At 46.5% G+C, this 19,207-nt stretch overlaps 1 protein-coding gene across 1 annotated transcript; it reads right to left on the bottom strand.

The window, feature by feature from the left end:
* Positions 1 to 4,822: 4,822 nt before the first annotated feature.
* LOC145976276 (uncharacterized) lies at positions 4,823 to 5,176 on the bottom strand. Its single transcript, XM_083107347.1, has one exon. It carries the CDS (start codon positions 5,174 to 5,176, stop codon positions 4,823 to 4,825), a length of 354 nt encoding a protein of 117 aa, XP_082963473.1.
* Positions 5,177 to 19,207: the final 14,031 nt, after the last annotated feature.

The following is a 19,207-nucleotide window of genomic DNA, read 5'->3' as shown; positions in this document are numbered from 1 at the left end:
CTTTCTTCTCTGATAGAGCTGTTTTTTTTTCATAGCTCATCTCTGTAATTTTTATATCAGGCGTCTTTATCGCTGTTCATGTTGTTATATTTTATTTTCTGCTTGAACGTTTTAGATTTTTCCTACACCTTAAGATAACATGGCTCCTCTCACTGAACGTGAGCGAATACTTATTCTTATGATGAAAGGCTATGGAAATATGACGAGATCTAATGAAGATGTACAGATTTTATTCAACGATATTTTTAGGGTAGGAGCTGAACAGATATCCAAGTCGACTGTACAAAGGACAATTGCACGTTTCAATTTGAGTGGAAGTGTAAAGGATCTCCCTAGATCGGGTCGCCCTGTTACAGCAACTAGTCCAGAAAAACAGCTGGATGTTGCTCTCTCAGTTACTGAAGGTCGTCACAATACGGTTAGGAAATTAAATCAGCAACATGATATTAGTGTTGGATCTACACATAATATTTTGAAAAAAAAAATTAAAGTTCCATCCATACAAAATTAAACTTGTACATGAACTGCTTGAAGATGATTCTGATAGACGCCTTCAGTTTTGTGAATTGATGATGGCCCAAATAGATGCTGATGGATATTTATTGAATAGAATTTTATTTTCAGACGAAGCTACGTTTGAACTTAATGGCAATGTCAATAGGCATAATTTTAGGTACTGGAGCGATAACAACCCAAGATGGATGTCTGATACTCGCAGTACTCAATATCCTCAAAAATTGAATGTTTGGGCCGGGATTATTAATAACAGAATAGTTGGGCCCTTCTTCATTGGCGGAAATCTTACTGCGGTGAAGTACGAAGACATGTTGCGAAATGAAATCATACCGGCGATTCAGGCAATTGTGGGCGATGATTTTCATCAGACGTGGTTTCAGCAAGATGGTGGAGCTCCTCATTATGGCCGAGATGTTCGTGCCTACTTAAACACAGTATTTCCACCAAGGTGGATAGGGAGAAGAGGAGCTATAGAATGGCCAGCCAGATCCCCTGATCTTACACCACTTGATTATTTTTTGTGGGGTTACCTCAAAGATAGGGTATATCGAACGAAACCAGCAAACCTCGATGAACTTCAACAGAGAATAAGAGATGAAATCATTGCCATTGATGCAGACATGATTCGCCAAGCTGTAGCAGCATTTTACAACCGCATAGCGTATTGCCAGACAGCTGGGGGCGAAAACTTTGAGCATTTGCTCAAATAAATAACTTCCAATCTTGCTGCAATTGCCGGGCATCACCCAACCTTGCCTTAACCGGCTGGAATGCTCGTCAGCCTTGCCTTCACTTTTTTTTTTTTTTTGATGACCCTGGGGAAATGCTTTATGCATAACCCCGCCCTCGGGGGAGGGACGGGGGGTTATGCGGGACTCCCGGCAAAGCCGCCGTGCTACCCGCTAAAATCCCAGGGATGGCCTTCCGCGCGTCTGGAGGGGCAGGCGGGGACCCGGGACTCGCTGATGCAATACATCGGCGTCCCCGGCTGTGTATCCCCTCCGTGCTTAGGGCCCGGCGGTCCTGCAGTGCTGACCGCCGGGCCTCCATCCCGGGGGAGGGCAAGGCCCTCCCCCTCCTTCCTAACCGTGGGCAGATGGGGCCATGCCATCCGCCCATCTTCCTCGCAGACCCGCCTGGTCGCTTCGGGCCCCCGCCCTCGACGACCGAGTCCGGAGGGAATCGCACTGGGAGGCGCCTGCTGGCACCTCCCGTGCGTTCCGGGGGGGGATTCTCGGTCCCCCCCATACCTGCTAGCACCGCCCTATCATAGGGCTGGAGGGAACTTTAGCTCCCTCCCCCCGCCCGACGCCGAACACATGACGTCGTGAGGAGGGGGAGAAAGAGAATTAATCCTCCTCCTCCCGCCTCCTCGCCATCCCGTTCTGGTGCTTCTTACGCTCGCGTGGGGGAGGAGACTACGGGGGAGGCGTTACGTCGCCTTCCCCCCCGTCTCAGCTCCCCTGCGTCGGAGGGAAGATGCCCCCCCGAGCTAACGCGAGCCTTCGGCTCCTTCTCACGGTGGGAGCCGGAGGGGACGGAGGGGATGTTGATTCATCCCTCCCGTCGTCCTCGGGCTCCCACTCCTCGTCGCTGCTGTCCGCAGCGGCCGCCGCCACCCCCGCTGGTGCTGGTGGTGCTGCTATTTCCTGACGGCGGATGCGCTCCACCGTCTCCTTCTGCAGCACCACCTCCTCGCAGAAGGCGGCGACCGCTCTCCACACCTCCTCGCTGCCGGCCATCCTAGAGACTAAGACCGGCAGCGAGAGGTCCTGCAACCGCCCTGAGCGCACGGCGCTGCTCGCACCACGCCTCACAAAATTCGAGGGTGTGCTGCGCCGTGTCGCACAGGACGGGGCAGTGGTGACACGCCGTAGTAGGCTCCCGGTTTATTTGCCGAAGCAACCATGCCCCGTCAAGATCTGCGTCATCCGGAATGACACCTCCCCATGCGCCCTGTCCACCCATTCAGCGAGACAGGGCCGGACGGCCTCGACGGTCCTCTTGCCCGCGGTGCGCGGGTCGGAGAGGTGGTCGCACCACCTCTCCAGCATGGACCGCCGAGCGTGGATCCGGATGATCCTTCTCGCTCTGGGCGGCGGTTTCCGTCCGGTGACCCCTAGAATCTCTCGCTCCCGCCGGTATACTTCGGCATACATAGCAGCGAGAAACTCCAGGGGGGGCCATCCCGCCAGGACGGTGGCCGCGGCATGCGACACCGTCCTATAGGCCCTAATCACCCTGGCGGCCAGGCACCTTTGCATGCGGCGAAGGCGATCCTTCGCCTGTCGCCTGGCCGCCAGATCCGCCGCCCAGACGGGTGCGCCGTACAAAGCCACTGAGTTTACAGTGGCCACGTACATCCGGCGCACCTGACCATCCGGACCCCCAAGGTTCGGGAGGAGTCGGGCTAACGCTGCCGCGACTCTCTCCACCCTGGAGGCAAGGGCATTAAAATGATGCCCAAACGTCCACATTCCGTCCAGCAGGAGACCGAGATATTTCAATCGGTCTCCCACCAGGATGGAGACGCCACCGATCCTGATACGGGTCGGCGGCGGTGCCCCGGAGGCCCTGCTGTAGAAGAACAGAGCCTCCGTTTTCTGCACCGCCACCTGGAGACCCATACCAGAGATCTCGCCCACTACGCGTGCCACGGCTGTTTCGGCCCTGCCCGCTGCGCTCCCCCAGCTGTCCCCAACGGCTACCACGAGAGTGTCGTCTGCATAGCAGATCGCGTGGCAGCCGGTGGGGAGAGGCAGACAGAGAAACCTGTCATATGCGAGGTCCCAGAGTAGGGGTCCTAAAATGGACCCCTGCGGGACCCCGCAATGGATACCCCTCTCGTGCCAGTCGCCGTCTCGACTGACATACTCGAGATTCCTGTCCCGGAAGTAGTCTTGAATGACCCCCATGAGGTAGTGGGGGACTCTGCGCTCTCGCAGCGCGTCCCCCACACGGTCCCAGGGCAGGGTGTTGAATGCGTTTTTGATATCGAGTGATATCGCAACACACACCCTGCCCTCCGCCGTCGCGGCCTCTGCGAGGGATCTGACGCGCTTAATGGCGTCCACGGTCGATCTTCCCTCGCGGAAGCCGTATTGGTCCTCATGGAAGTCGCCCTCCCGGGACAGGTGCTGGACGAGGCGAGTGGCAAGGATCCTTTCGAAGATCTTGCCCGCCTCATCCAGCAGGCAAATCGGCCTGTAGGCCGAAGGGGTACCCGGTTCTCTGCCCGCCTTTGGAAGAAGGACCAGTTTGGCCCTCTTCCACTGCTGGGGGAACCGCCCTTGCCTGAGACACTTATTGAAAACGTGTCCCAGGCGTGCGCCCAAGTAGTCCAGAGCACGGACCCAGATCCTTCCCGGTATGCCGTCCGGACCTGGGGCCTTTCTTGGCTCGATCCTCCGGACGGCGCGGGAAAGTTCTTCCGCGGAGACCAGTTGCCCCTCGGTGAGTTCGTGAGGCCCGTTTAGGTTTGGGCCCCCTCCAGTGTGGACCCCTCCACCCAGCGTGGGAAGAGGGTGTCCACAACTTCACCGAGGAGCTCCGGCTCCATGGTCTCCGTGGCAGGGGGCGTCCAAGCTCGGTGCCTCTTGAGCACTATCTTGTATGGACGCCCCCACGGGTCCGTGTTGAGGGACGAGAGAAGCTCGTCCCAGCACTTCTCCCTGGACCTTCTGATACTATGGCTGAGGGCGCACCAGGCGTTTCTATACGCGGCCAGAGCCTCTTCCTTCTCGTCCGGGTCCGCGTCTCGGGGCAGTCGAGACACGGCCCTGCGGGCCTGGGCCGACGAGCGGCGAAGCTCCGCCAGCTCGTCGGTCCACCAATAAGTGGCCCTTCTAGGGGGGTGGGACTTGGCGCGGGGCATGCACTCATCGCATATGCGATCCATATTGCCCCGCAACCACTCCACCTCTTGGTGGATGTCCCACCCCTCCTCTCCATCCCCCAATCCCCATGTGGTGGCCATGAGGGCGGTCTCCAACTTCTCTCCATCCAGCTTGGTAAGGGCCCATCGCCTCACACCCCCGGAGGTCGGGCGTCGCACCTGCCGGCACGCGGTCCCCAATACAAATTCTATGTATTGATGATCCGAGAGGGTTTCCCCCCTCAGATCATCGACCACGCGCCAGCTAGTGATTTTGTGTGCGGCGCTCAGGGAGGCCATCGTAATATCGACGATCGACTTCCCTTGCGGCCGCACACAGGTGCTGACACGGCCAACATTTAAAAGACTAAGGCCGTGCCCGCCCATCCAGTCCTCCAGGGGTTGCCCCCTGGGATTCCGGCGTTTATCGCCCTAGGCCGGAGACTTCGCGTTGAAGGCCCCGGCCACTATGACTAGAGCGCCAGGGGCGTCGTGACGAATGTCGTCAACGACCACCCCCACGCGCTTCAGGAGCGTATCGAATTCGCCGGAATCCCACCTCGGGGGGGCGTAACACGAAATGACGTGGTATGGCCCCCATCTCGCCGCGATGTAGCCCGCCCCTCTCTCGATGGTCTGGAGAGGGGGGGAGAGATGTATGGCCGCCCTCACGATCGCCGCCGTGCCGCCGGTATCCCCGACCCAATTCGGGTTATCTTCGGGGATCCGGTACGGCTCGGCGACGATCGCCAATCCCAAACCACGCTCTGCCAGGCATTGCGTCATAAGATGCTGGGCCTAGCAGGCGTGGTTTAAGTTGGTCTGGAGGATCCGCGTGACCATTATTCTCGGTCGTGCGGCTCCTCCATTGCCACCTGCATGGGGGTGCTCTCCACCACTATCAGTGGAGAGCAAGCCTCGGGCGCATCGCCCATTTCTTCCTCCTCCCTTTGCGGAAGGGACTCCGCCTCCTTCGGCACCTCCTTCGCGGAGGAGATGGGGCTACGGCCTCTGCCGTTCCTTTAGAAGGGGGGAGACTATTCTCCCCCTTGCGGGGGGTATCGGGTTTGCCCGGTTGGGCTTTACCCGACCCCCCCTTAGCCTTTTTGGGGGCATTGCATCCCCTCGACCCGGCCCTGTGTGCGGATGGGAACCCAGATCCGCGCACACCGGGCAACGCTGCGGCCGAGCGCAGTCCCGAGCGACGTGACCGGGCTATCCGCATATGTAACAATGCGCGTTCCGGTCGACGTCACTCGGGCACTGCGCCTTCACGTGGCCCTTTCCGAGGCACTTGAAGCACTGGAGGGGCCTAACCTCCAGTGCTTCAACTCGAACGAAGGTCCAGCCAACCTTTAGCTTCTTGGCAGCCACCAAGGCATTTATGGCCGCCAAAGGACACCTCGCCCAGGTCGTGCCGAGCCCTCTGCCGGTCGCTCTGATCGGTCCAACTTTTACCGATTCAAGAGCGCATTTACCGGCAGAGGCCACGGCCTTCGCCAAGTCTCCCTCCTCCACCGCGTCGCAGAGATCCCTTATACGGATCTCCGCGGTGGGGAAGGGGCGCGAGACTCGCACTCCTTCCACCCCGGAAAGGGCCTCGCCGACTTGCTTGGCCAGCAAGTCAGCCTTCTCCTCACGTTGGGGGCCCCCTACCTCAAAAATCTGGGCCCCCGTAACGGCTCGCCGAACCGTCATTCCTTCGATCCCCAGGCTGGCTGGATCAACTCGGTCCATCGCCAGCCTGAGGGCCTCCCTGTAACGCCCTTCTGGGCACGTGATGACGATCGCCGCGGTCCGTGGCGATCGTCTCTTCCTCCCCTTCTTGGGGGGGGGGGGTAGGCAGCGGCTGATCTCGAGCCCGGGGAGGCTTCCCAGCCTCTTTGGGCTTGGGCTTGGTTGTGGCGGGGGCTTCGGCGGCACACGCCGCCTCGGCCCGGGCCTTCCCCTTACCGGCTCCCCTCTTAACGACCGTCGTCCATTCGCCACTTCCCTTGACGGGGGAGCGGCGGAGCGGTTTTGGCGACGACGGTCGTCGTCGTCTTTCCTTCCTTGGGAGGGGGGGCTACTCCTGTCCTCTTCCCCGACCCCTGTCCACCCTTGGAGGGTTGAGGGAGCTCCGGCTCCCTCCTCTCCTTGGGTGGGTTTGCCGGGCCGGGTTGAGGAGAAGCGGACTTGCCCCCCTTCTTTTTCTTCTTCTTCCTTCCCTTGCCTAGCCTTGCCTTCACTGGTCGAGTATCACCCAACCTTGCCTTAACCGGCTGGGATGCTCGTCGGCCTTGCCTTCACTGGCCGGGCATCACCCAACCTTGCCTTAACCGGCTGGGATGCTCGTCAGCCTTGCCTTCACTGGTCGGGTATCACCCAACCTTGCCTTAACCGGCTGAGATGGAGGTCAGCCTTGTCAACCATCAGAGGTCAAATTTTTAAAATGGTCAAGGTCATATCTGAACGTAAAATTTTCCGCTCTATTCATTTCCGGGGTCAAAAATATGAGGTTCCACTTAAAAAAATCGACTTGACCTTCAAATGACCTTGAAGGTCAAAGTCAAGGTCACAACCAAGGTCACCATCGGATAGCCAGGGACATTTCCTACAACTTTCGTCTTGATCATTTTTCAGTGCGACGGCTACTTTACAAGTTATTCAACCGGTCCGGGACTTTTTGAACACCCTGTATATCTCCACACTTCAGATTCATTTTTCAGATCTCTAAGTTCTGATTCCTCTTCTTCCTTCCATTTTTCTTGTTTCCGCTCCAAAAAAAACCTTCAATTTGCTCTTTTCCTCTATGTACAGGATGTTTCGTCAACATACAGCTCAATACGACGGATTGCCTGTTCATAGGAGCGCAAGGCCGGTAATGCAGGGATAGGCAGGGGTGTCTTTATTAATTTAATAATTGACATTCAGCACATGTATTAAGAAAAAATTTGGATAGCAACCATTCAAAAGACATACAAAAAAATATAATATAAATTCAGACGTATCATTCTGTCATCAGTGCAATATTTGAGAATGGAGGCTGTGCGATACAGAAATCAAGAACTCGTCGATATGCTGTTAATTTATGGCGAATGTCTTAAAAACCAAAGACGATCAGCAGCCTTATATGTAGAACGTTTCCCAGATAGTAGACACCCAGGACATGGGTTTTTTCGCAGTTTAGTTGTAAGATTATGCGAGCATGGCATGTTGCATGCTTCACGGAAGCCACTGCGAGTTCCATCAAGAGCAAGAGATCAATTGATGCAGTGAGGATGGCACTTGAAAATAACCCGCATACCAGTACACGAGCCATGGGCTCGATACACGCCATTGGGCGTGATCTACAAATGAAACACACAAAGGTGCACAGAAGTATTAAGAAAGATCTCGGATGGCAACCATTCAAAAGACATACAAGTCAAGGTTTATTTCCTGCTGATTTTGCTCGTCGTGAAGCATTCTGCGATTGGGTGTTAAACCAGGTAAGTGTATGAACGACTGGAATAAAATGTAATAGACATGCAATGAGCATGTTATTTTATTTATATCAATATCTTTCAGATTGACCTTGATAACGTGAGAGATTGTGCTGTGAATTTTTAAAAAAGATTTTGTGGACAGACGAGTGCGTATTTCGTAGTGACGGAGGCATTAACCGACATAATGAACATCATTATGCAGAAGAGAATCCTCATTGCCGCAAGACCATTCATGTCCAGGGACATTATAGTGTTAATGTTTGGGCGGGCATTCTAGACGACATGATTATTGAGCCGTTCTTTTTCCCAGAAAATATTTATGTTAATGGAGAAATATATGCTGATTTCATCGAGCACACATTAAACGATCTTTTGGAAAATGTACCGTTAGCTTTGAGGAGTACCATAATTTTCCAGCAAGATGGTCATCCTGTCCATACTTCCGTTGTCGCCCGTACCATCTTAAACCGGAAATTTCCAAATAGATGGATTGGTAAACACAGCAATTTCCAGGAGTGGCCGCCGCGATCTCCGGATCTCACACCTTTAGATTTTTTTCTGTGGGGTTACTTAGAAGATCAAGTGTATCAAACCTTACCACATAACAGAGACGATTTAATTAATCGTATAAAAACTGCGGTATTATGAATATCGCTAAAAATGTTACGCAGAGTACGAGAAAGTTTTGTGCGACGTGTGGTTTTATGTGAAGAGCACGATGGGGGATATTTTGAACACCATCTGTAAATAAATTATGTTAAAATAAACATTTCAATTTTATAATTATTTAAATATTTATTATAATTGTTCAAATAATAATTTAAGTAAAAATTAATAATTAATTACTAATTAATTAATAATTAATTACTAATTAATTAATAATTCTTTTAAAATCGCACAGCAATTCTTAGAGAACTTATACAGGGTGATTCAAAATAACCCCATTGTCCCTGAAATGACACATTCTTGAATCAATTCTAAGACAATTTTTCCTTCGGCAAAATTTCGTCCGAAGTTTAGTTTTTGAATTATTAAAGGAAGTAGTTAATGTATGACGGGTCGAATACAAGAGGCAGGCAAGGGTGGCGCGATTCACCGTCAGACGCGGGTGCTTACGCGGGGCGCCTGCTGCGATCAGCTGGTCGCTATACACATACAGACACACATGCGAACACATACTTTCTCTCTCTGTCTGTCTGTCTGTCTGTCTGTCTCTCTCTCTCTCTCTCTCTCTCTCTCTCTCTCTCTCTCTCTCTCATTCGCTCACTCACCTGTAATTTTTTTTTTTTTACGAGAGAGGGGAAAATGCATTTTATGCATACCCACCGGTCGATCCAGTGAGTTATGTGGGACTCGAGTATCAAGTCGAATTACCAACTCGGTACTCCCTACCCACTAAAAACCCCTCTCTTTTCACGAATTTCCTTTGACACACTGTCCCTCTGACTTCCCGAGATCTGTTTTCACAACGTCAAAAAATAGTTATTATTACCTTGTTCGATGACTTTTGATGTATTGCTGTAATTGCTTGAAGGAGAAATGAATTTTCCGATAGATCGTACGTTCTCAAATTTAACGTAGATATCACGTTGCAAAAGACAAGAAATCCAAACTAAATTATTAACTGAAAGTTTTTCTTCTTTCATGAATTCTTCTATAATTCTGTATTCTTCTATAAACTTTAACGTAATCACATTTATTTACTCACTCGATGAGACGAGAAATTTACTAATGACTCTATCACTAATCACAATTAATCACTGTCGAATAATAACTGTTGGCGATTAAAAATCACTCGATGAAAGAAACACGCGCGGACACGTTACTATACGACGCGACGACGCGACAATGCGACGATAATTATTCGGCGACTGCAAGCAGTTTTTTGTCATGGTAGGTTGCGGTAGGTTAAGGTACTACTGGCGCTATCGAACGCGATCATGTGTTCGATTGAAGAATGCGGTAAACATAATAAACATTTAACATATTAATATTATTATTATCATGAATGTGTGTGATATCCATACATCGTATGATATCTATTTAAAAATTAATTAGATTAAATAAGTGTTTTTAAAATATTTATTACTTTTACTATTATCTTAAATAAATATTTAATATTAATATTTTATATGATACTAGTAAAAGTAATAAATATTTTAAAAACACTTATTTAATCTAATTAATTTTTAAATAGATATCATACGATGTATGGATATCACACACATTCATGATAATAATAATATTAATATGTTAAATGTTTATTATGTTTACCGCATTCTTCAATCCAACACATGATCGCGTTCGATAGCGCCAGTAGTACCTTAACCTACCGCAACCTACCATGACAAAAAACTGCTTGCAGTCGCCGAGTAATTATCGTCGCATTGTCGCGTCGTCGCGTCGTGTAGTAACGTGTCCGCGCGTGTTTCTTTCATCGAGTGATTTTTAATCGCCAACAGTTATTATTCGACAGTGATTAATAGTGATTAGTGATAGAGTCATTAGTAAATTTCTCGTCTCATCGAGTGAGTAAATAAATGTGATTACGTTAAAGCTTATAAAAGAATACAGTTCATGAAAGAAGAAAAACTTTCAGTTAATAATTTAGTGTGGATTTCTTGTCTTTTGCAACGTGATATCTACGTTAAATTTAAGAACGTACGATCTATCGGAAAATTCATTTCTCCTTCAAGCAATTACAGCAATACATCAAAAGTCATCGAACAAGCTAATAATAACTATTTTTTGACGTTATGTGAATACAAATCTCGGGAAGTCAGAGGGACAGTGTGTCAAAGGAAATTCGTGAAAAGAGAGGGGTTTTTAGTGGGTAGGGAGTACCGAGTTGGTAATTCGACTTGGTACTCGAGTCCCACATAACTCACTGGATCGATCGGTGGGTATGCATAAAATGCATTTTCCCCTCTCTCGTAAAAAAAAAAAAAATTACAGGTGAGTGAGCGAATGAGAGAGAGAGAGAGAGAGAGAGAGAGAGAGAGAGAGAGAGAGAGAGACAGACAGACAGACAGACAGACAGACAGTGAGAGAAAGTATGTGTTCGCATGTGTGTCTGTATGTGTATAGCGACCAGCTGATCGCAGCAGGCGCCCCGCGTAAGCACCCGCGTCTGACGGTGAATCGCGCCACCCTTGCCTGCCTCTTGTATTCGACCCGTCATACGTTAACTACTTCCTTTAATAATTCAAAACACTAAGCTTCGGACGAAATTTTGCCAAAGGAAAAATCGTCTTAGAATTGATTCAAGAATGTGTCATTTCAGGGACAAGGGGGTTATTTTGAATCACCCTGTATAATAATCTCTAAAAAGTATCGATGAGCAAGATTTTTCTCATTTTTTTCCTAATACAATTCGCGCGACAACAATATAATTTCACAATGAAAAATATGTTTTTCGCAAAAGTTATAAACTGTTTCCGTATAATATTTTATAAAAGTATCTGTTTAAAATTTATACTTTACACACGCACGCACGCACGTACGCACGCACGCACACACACACAATACTAAACTTTTTGATAAATTTTGTCGTGGATTAATTTCATTGTGAAATATATAACTTAATATAACTCTTAACATTATATCAATAATCCTCATATACAGGGTGACCCATTTTAACTTAGGCAGCCAAATAACTCGAAAAATAAGCAAGATAGAGAAAAATGTTTTAGACAAAAGTTGTATGGTTTCGAGGGGGCCATAAGATGGTATCATTGGTTTGACCTTGAAGAGTCATTTGAAGGTCACGTGAAGGTCACTTCAATTTTTTTAAATGGAACATCCTATATATTTTTGTACATTCTTGTAGCTCATCTCGAGAGCTTTCCAAAACACTATAATTAAGTACATTTTCGTTAAGTACTTTTTGAGTTATGAGGCTTGAAATAATTTCTTAATTTTACATAAACCGTAAAATATCTTGTAAAATATTCATTTTTCGATTACCTTACCTTAATAGTTTTATGTACAAAATAATGAGAGGAATCAATTGGTGTAAAGAAAACACATAGTTGTTTCGAAGAAAAAATATGTAATTTGCAATTAACAATTCCATATTTTTTCTTAAAAACAACTATGTGTTTTCTTTACACCAATTGATTCCTCTCATTATTTTGTACATAAAAGTATTAAGGTAAGATAATCGAAAAATGAATATTTTACAAGATATTTTACGGTTTATGTAAAATTAAGAAATTATTTCAAGCATCATAACTCAAAAAGTACTTAACGGAAAGGTACTTAATTATAGTGTTTTGGAAAGCTCTCGAAATAAGCTACAAGAATGTACAAAAATATATAGGGTATTCCATTTAAAAAAATTGAAGTGACCTTCACGTGACCTTCAAATGACTCTTCAAGGTCAAACCAATGATACCATCTTATGGCCCCCTCGAAACCATACAACTTTTGTCTAAAACATTTTTCTCTATCTTGCTTATTTTTCGAGTTATTTGGCTGCCTAAGTTAAAATGGGTCACCCTGTATATATGATTGCAATAATATTATAATATAATATTTTGCAATCATATGTAGATGAAGATTATTGATATATAATGTTAAGTTATATTATAATAATAATAATATTATAGTATTATAATATTTTTTTAGATATACGAGTATACTTTCAAATATTCATGTCACAAGTTCACTATTCTGTGCAATTTAATTTTTTCTTCTAACAGCTTATTACACGTTGATAGCGTGACAGCTAGTATACTTCGTCGAAAATGTACGCGAGTGATCTGTATTACCTATCCCTGCATTACCGGCCTTGCGTTCCTATGAGCAGGCAACCCGTCGTATTGAGCTGTATGTTGACGAAACACCCTGTATTTCTCTCTTGTGATCTTTCCTTTCTTCCAATTCCTTAAAGTCCTATGCACCTTCCTTTTCTCTTTCGTACACTCTCTATCCCACTATTCCTTGTGGCCTATTTCCTTCCTCTTCCGTCCAACCTCATTCTTTACCATAGCCTCCTGAATCATCTTGTAACGGTCGTATTTTCGGGCGTTTTTCGCAGCGCGGATAGATCGTCGGTGCAAGGTTCGTGTAAAGAAAATACGCGATGTGGTGAACTGAACGTATTTATTCGAATGGTATAAATGTACAGAGTGTGTGTGTGTGTGTGTGTGTGTGTGTGTGTGCGCGCGGCTTTTAATTGTGCTGATCGGTTATTAATGTGACAAATGCGGTTTCGAATTTAATTCCGGTCTCGATTTCGAACACCTGTTTGTGTTTACGACGCGCGAGACAGCGCGTGTTTTTGCGGCGCTTTTTCCGCGAGGAATCCCGATGTTCTTAGAATCCTCGGGTTCTCGGAATCGACGGTCGCTTTCGCGGAATTATTTATTTCTTGATGCCACGATTTAAAGTCCGCGTTCGGTCTATTATAATCGGTGCGCTTTAATAACAGCGGCGGATGCCGTGATGCGTTTAAACGACGGCGGCGGCGGAGGTCGTGACAAATATATGCGCGTGGACGGCGGCGGCGGGGCCGCGATAATTTGATGCGCTTATGCGCTCGGTGCGAGTTATATACGCAGCGGCGGAGGCCGCGATATTCGGATGCGCTTATGCGCTCGGTGCGATGTATATACGCGGCGGCGGAGGCCGCGATATTCGGATGCGCTTATGCGCTCGGTGCGGTTGATATACGCGGCGGCGGAGGCCGCGATAATTGTATGCGCGTTGCGCTTTGACGACGGCGGCGGAGGCCGTGATAATTTACTGCGCGGTGCGCTCGGTTGTAATTTAATGCGCGAAACAGGATCGCGTCGCGAAGGATGGAATACGCGGTGCAGTTGGATCGAGAACACTCGACTCGGGGCGGCTCAGAGCTCCACCTTCCGTGATGGTCCAGCTGCGGATTAGGCGGATGCACTCGTACGTCGGAATCGAGATCACTCGGCTAAGACGGAGCTCGCTCCACCTTTCGTCCTCGGTAATTCGTGCTCGGTAGGATTTTCGGATCGTTCTCTGTAGCTTACTGCTAAGAGCGGATTAGGAAAATGGTAATAAGGTGCCGAAACGTGGCCTTTTTATACCCCGGCTAATTGCTCGCGTCGGCGCGCGCGGCGGTGTAACCCCTTCCGAACGGTTTTTCGGAAACGGTGCGGTCGGGCCCGTTCGGAGGGGTTCGGGTTGCGCGCCGAACGCGGGTTTTCGCCGGGCGGCGGTTCGGGCCACGTCGGCTATGATCGGCGGTGTTCGGCCGTTTTGAGCCCTTAACGGCTCTGGGCCGTAATTAAACGATTAAAAAGGTGGGCGCACCGCGCCCCTGCCTCTGCCCGGCGGGTGTTCTGCCGGGCGGCAGCTTCCGGCTGGTGTTCTGCCGGGAATTCGTAACGATGCATCGGGATGCATCGTTACAATCTCTTTTAATTTCCTCCAGATTTCTTCTGTTGACTCGTTACTCAGGTTTTAATCCATTCTGCCCTTTCCGTTTTTTCCTTGTAAAAGGTCCTTGCTTCGTCATCTCATCTTATTCTTGTCTTCATTTCCGCGGACCTTTCCTCCTCTTCTTTCTTCTCTTCCCTCTCCACCCTCATCTTCACTGTCACGGGCATATGATCCGAGTCCACTATTTCCCCTACTTTAAATTCCTTAACCTTATCTACACAAATTTCGTTCGCTATTACATAGTCTATCACTGTATTACCTCTCGCCCCTATATATGTAAACTCTCCCTCTCTGTCTCCGTTTATCGTTCCATTCAGAATATATCCTCCTATGTCCGTAACTAAATCTAGTAGATCCCACCCGCTGTTACCTATAATTTTATCCTTACTTTTCCTGCCTATCCCTTCTTCTTCATCCTTTATTCCTTCCTCTCCTATCCTTATATTAAAATCGCCCCCTATTATAACATTCTCCCCCTATTTTCTTCTACTATTTCTCTTATAACCTCTTTGATACTTTCCCATTTTCCTTGATAATATATCGATACAATTATTAAATCCTTTCCATTCTTCCCTTCCTTCATTCTGGTTACTGTCCAATCCTCCTCACTTTTCTCAATCATCTCCCCATCTTCTACCCCCCTCCTTTCTTGTTTCCTATTATAAAACCTCCCTTTGTCCTATCTTCTTTATTATCCCTTTTTGCGTATCTGCACTCCCACATGTGGGTATTCGGCAAATATCCTTTTAATTTATTCCAACCCTTCTCCTCTACCCACGTCTCGCACAAGCTAATAAAATCAAACTCTTTAATATATTCCCAAAAATCTCTGTCCTCTTTCAACCCTGCAACGTTCCAAAAGATCATCCTTAACTCTGAGTTTATTTTCTTGCTTCTTTTACCTCCGTCCTTCCTCTTTCTTTTATCTTCCTTTGCCTCTCTCTCTTCTCCGTCTCCTTCTCGGCTCTTTCCTAAAAATTCTTCCTTTTTCTTATCTCCTCTCCCTCCTCGTTCCATACGTACAACTCACTCTCTGTATACATTTTTCTGTATCCTACTTTTACCTTCTTTCCTCCTTCCCTTTCTTTTCTTGCTCGTTCCCTCAGTCTTCTCTACACCTCTCTCTTCTCCTTTGTCATATCGTGGTCGATGAAAATATTCCTACCATATAATTTGCTCTTTTTTTTCATTATCTTTTCTTTTTCCTCCCACTTCTCCATCTCTACCATTACCACTCCTCTCCCACTCTCCCTCCCAATCACCTCTATTTCTTTAATGCTTTCCTTAGCGCCAAATTCTTTCTCCAAAAATGCTTTGGCTTCCTCTTTTAAACCATTCTTCCCCGGATTCAATCCTCTTATGATCACCTCATTTTTTCTTTCCTTCTTCTCTTTTTCCTCCATTATTCTCTTTAACTTCCTCACCTCTTCTCCTATCTCGTTCATAGACTCCGCCTTTCTGTCTTGTTGTTGTTCCTCTCCTTTTCTCCCTTCTAATAAAATAATCACTTTCTCGGTTATCTCTTCTATCCTTTCTTCCCACTTTTCATTTCCTTCTTCTTCCTGCCTCTCTAGTATTTTGATTCTTTCCTCCAAATCATCTATCTTTCCCTCCAATCTTTCTTTTCTGATCTTCCAATTTTCTTTTATTTCTCTCATCTCCATCCTCATGCCAACCATCTCCTCTTTTAATTCTCTTAACATCATAACCAAAGCTCCTTTCCGTTCCACCTTCTCCTCTTCCTTTTCCGTCTCTCCTTCCTTCTCTTCCGCCCGCTTCACCCCCGGCGGTGTCCTCATCGTTATGTTATGCCTCTTAAAACTTTCTTCAGCTTACTTTTCTATTTCCTCTCTTTTTCTCTTGTGTTTTACTGCCTCCTTGTCTTCTTCTTGCCCTGCACAAATTCCAAAATGCTAGTCGAATTTGCTCTCTCTCTTCCTCTCAGTTGTTCTACCTTCCTTCCTCTCTTCCCCCTCTCCTTCTCCTTTGACATGAGTCCGATCTTCCTTATTCTTAAACTTAGCTACTATATTGTATGACATCAGCCTAATGCATCCCCACCCTCACACAGGCCGCTCCGTCTGTACTACTAAGCTTCCTATCTATATGTCACTTATTCTATGCCCTGTGCTCAAACAATCCACCAGTCACCGCTTCCCTAGATTATCCCTAGCCTTATGTTATCTTTTCTACTCTAACCTCCCTTCCAACTGAAATCTTTATCAACCTAATTAAACTTCATCCTATGTATCTTCCTACCTCCCTCCAATTCTATCGCCTCCTCCGCTAATCACCTCCCCTCTCTCACTATCTCCACTCCCGGCGCCCTTCTCCAAATGCAGACCCTCACGCTATTCTATGCTACGCACGCCTGTCACATCCGCTCACTCACACATCCACTAACCAAGTCCCTGTTATTCCTTAATTATTAAAACCTATTTATAAAATTTTGTTATCATTTATAAAATAGTGTCCATAATTCATGAAAACTGTTTTTCTCATTGTTCGCGAGTGAACGCGGATTGCCGCGACAGCGAAGAGTTTTGAGAGCGCGGCGAACGGACGACCATAGACAATTTATTAAAACTAAAAGACTTCACACCACGTAACTTTTTTTTGTTTTTGATTTTTATTTTAAGACACCAAAATAATAATTTACGAAAAAATATATATATATATACAGGGTGAGCCATTTTAATTAACGCACGCAATTATTTCGGAAACAAAGCATTTTAGAGAAAAATGTTTCAGACAAAAGTTTTATGGTTTCGAGGGGGCCATAAGATGGTATCATTGGTTTGACACTGAAGAGTCATTTGAAGGTCACGTGAAGGTCACTTCAATTTTTTTAAATGGAACACCCTATATATTTTTGCACACTCTTGTAGCTTATCTCGAGGGCTTTCCAAAACACTATAATTAAGTACCTTTTCGTTAAGTACTTTTTGAGTTATGAGGCTTGAAATAATTTCTTAATTTTACATAAACCGTAAAATATCTTGTAAAATATTCATTTTTCGATCATCTTACCTTAATACTTTTACGTACAAAATAATGAGAGGAATCAATTGGTGTAAAGAAAACACATAGTTGTTTTTAAGAAAAAATATGGAATTGTTAATTGCAAATTACATATTTTTTCTTCAAAACAACTATGTGTTTTCTTTACACCAATTGATTCCTCTCATTATTTTGTACGTAAAAGTATTAAGGTAAGATAATCGAAAAATGAATATTTTACAAGATATTTTACGGTTTATGTAAAATTAAGAAATTATTTCAAGCCTCATAACTCAAAAAGTACTTAACTAAAAGATGCTTAATTATAGTGTTTTGGAAAGCTCTCGAGATAAGCTACAAGAGTGTGCAAAAATATATGGGGTGTTCCATTTAAAAAAATTGATATGACCTTCACGTGACCTTCAAATGACTCTTCAGTGTCAAACCATTGATACCATCTTATGGCCCCCTTGAAACCATACAACTTTTGTCTGAAACATTTCTCTCTAAAATGCTTTGTTTCCGAAATAATTGCGTGCGTTAATTAAAATGGCTCACCCTGTATAATGTACAAAAGGCTGAAGAATTTATCTGCTTTCAGATAATCGAGCGGTTTTAACACAGCGGTTTTTATCGAAGCGAAGCGGTTTGACGAAAAGCGGTTTAGCGAAAAATGCGGTTTAGCGAAAAGTGCGAGACTGCCAGGTGCCCACGTGCGGTGCCCGTTATATAGCGAGCGGAATTTGGGCCCTTTGCGACGTGGACCAATAAATTTTATAATTTAGCGGTGACCTCAGGGCGCCGCGTACAATTGGCCGTCGATGAGGTCTGACGTTGAAAATTCTTTGGTTGTCATGCGCGCAATCTTTTTCGATCAGCTGATTGGCAATCAGCTTATCGTGACGTATGGGGCGCGTATGCCCGTACGCTACGCTAATTTTGTCGACGGTTGACAATGTTGTAAGCGTTTATGACAAGCGTTTCTTAAGCGATGATAAAACGAGAGATAACGGGAACGGTTGAATTTTTCTGAAGGATCGAAGGCTCGAGAAGACTCTTGACGCCTGTTAAATTCAAATTCTCGAATTAGCGAATATTATTTAGAAATTTATGATAATTTTAATCCGGGATAATTTTTATGTTTTTCGAACATTCCGCCCGCCTCGTCAGTACATGACGAAATATGTGAGTGTGTTCGTGCACGGACAGGTGTCGCGAACGGTTCCATCGATGAGTTGTTGATCGTGATCAATGAATGGAATGCGATAGTGACGTAGTACACAGGCACGTGTTGATCAGTTCATTCGAGTCATTCGTGAGAATAAGTAACGCGTGAATGTGATGAGATTTATACAGTGGTGAATAATGAGAAAATGTACAGAGTGATTTTGTAAATAATCTCGCGAATGTAGTGAAACTCAAGAATGATTGTGAACGTCAAGAATCGCAATGTGGAGTGCTGTAATAAGTGAAAGTGAGCACGAAATTCTAAAGTCAGAAAGAGAACAGAAAAAAAAGAACTGATAACGAGGTTCGCGGATCGCACATAATATCGAATGTGTATGAATATAATTGAATATGATTACGCGCAGTGCGATTCCCGGAAATATGATACAGTGAGATATAATACAATGAGCGGGTGAAACATTTATTAAAGAAAATTCGGAGTCTATTTGAGCTCATGAATCCGAGTGCGGTGAAGGTGGTTCAGTGTCAGCTTCCGGCATGAGGACGATTTTCGTAAGTGGCCGGATGAGCTCCGAGAATGCGGTGCGTAGGGTGACCACGCGTGTCACGCCGTCGTCCCCGGGGTGCAGTCTCGTTATCCGGGCGAGTGGCCAACGTGTTGGAGATGTCGTCTCCGACCGCAGGAGGCACAGGTCGCCGACGTTGGGGCCGGTCTCGTTCCTCTGCCACTTCGGTCTGCAAG

Source organism: Camponotus vicinus, unplaced genomic scaffold, assembly GCF_025532165.1.
Source record: "Camponotus vicinus isolate PSW18456_S1 unplaced genomic scaffold, iyCamVici1.0 SCAF_8, whole genome shotgun sequence".
NCBI classification, from domain to species: Eukaryota; Metazoa; Arthropoda; class Insecta; order Hymenoptera; family Formicidae; genus Camponotus; species Camponotus vicinus.
This window is presented reverse-complemented; position numbering and strand designations above follow the sequence as displayed.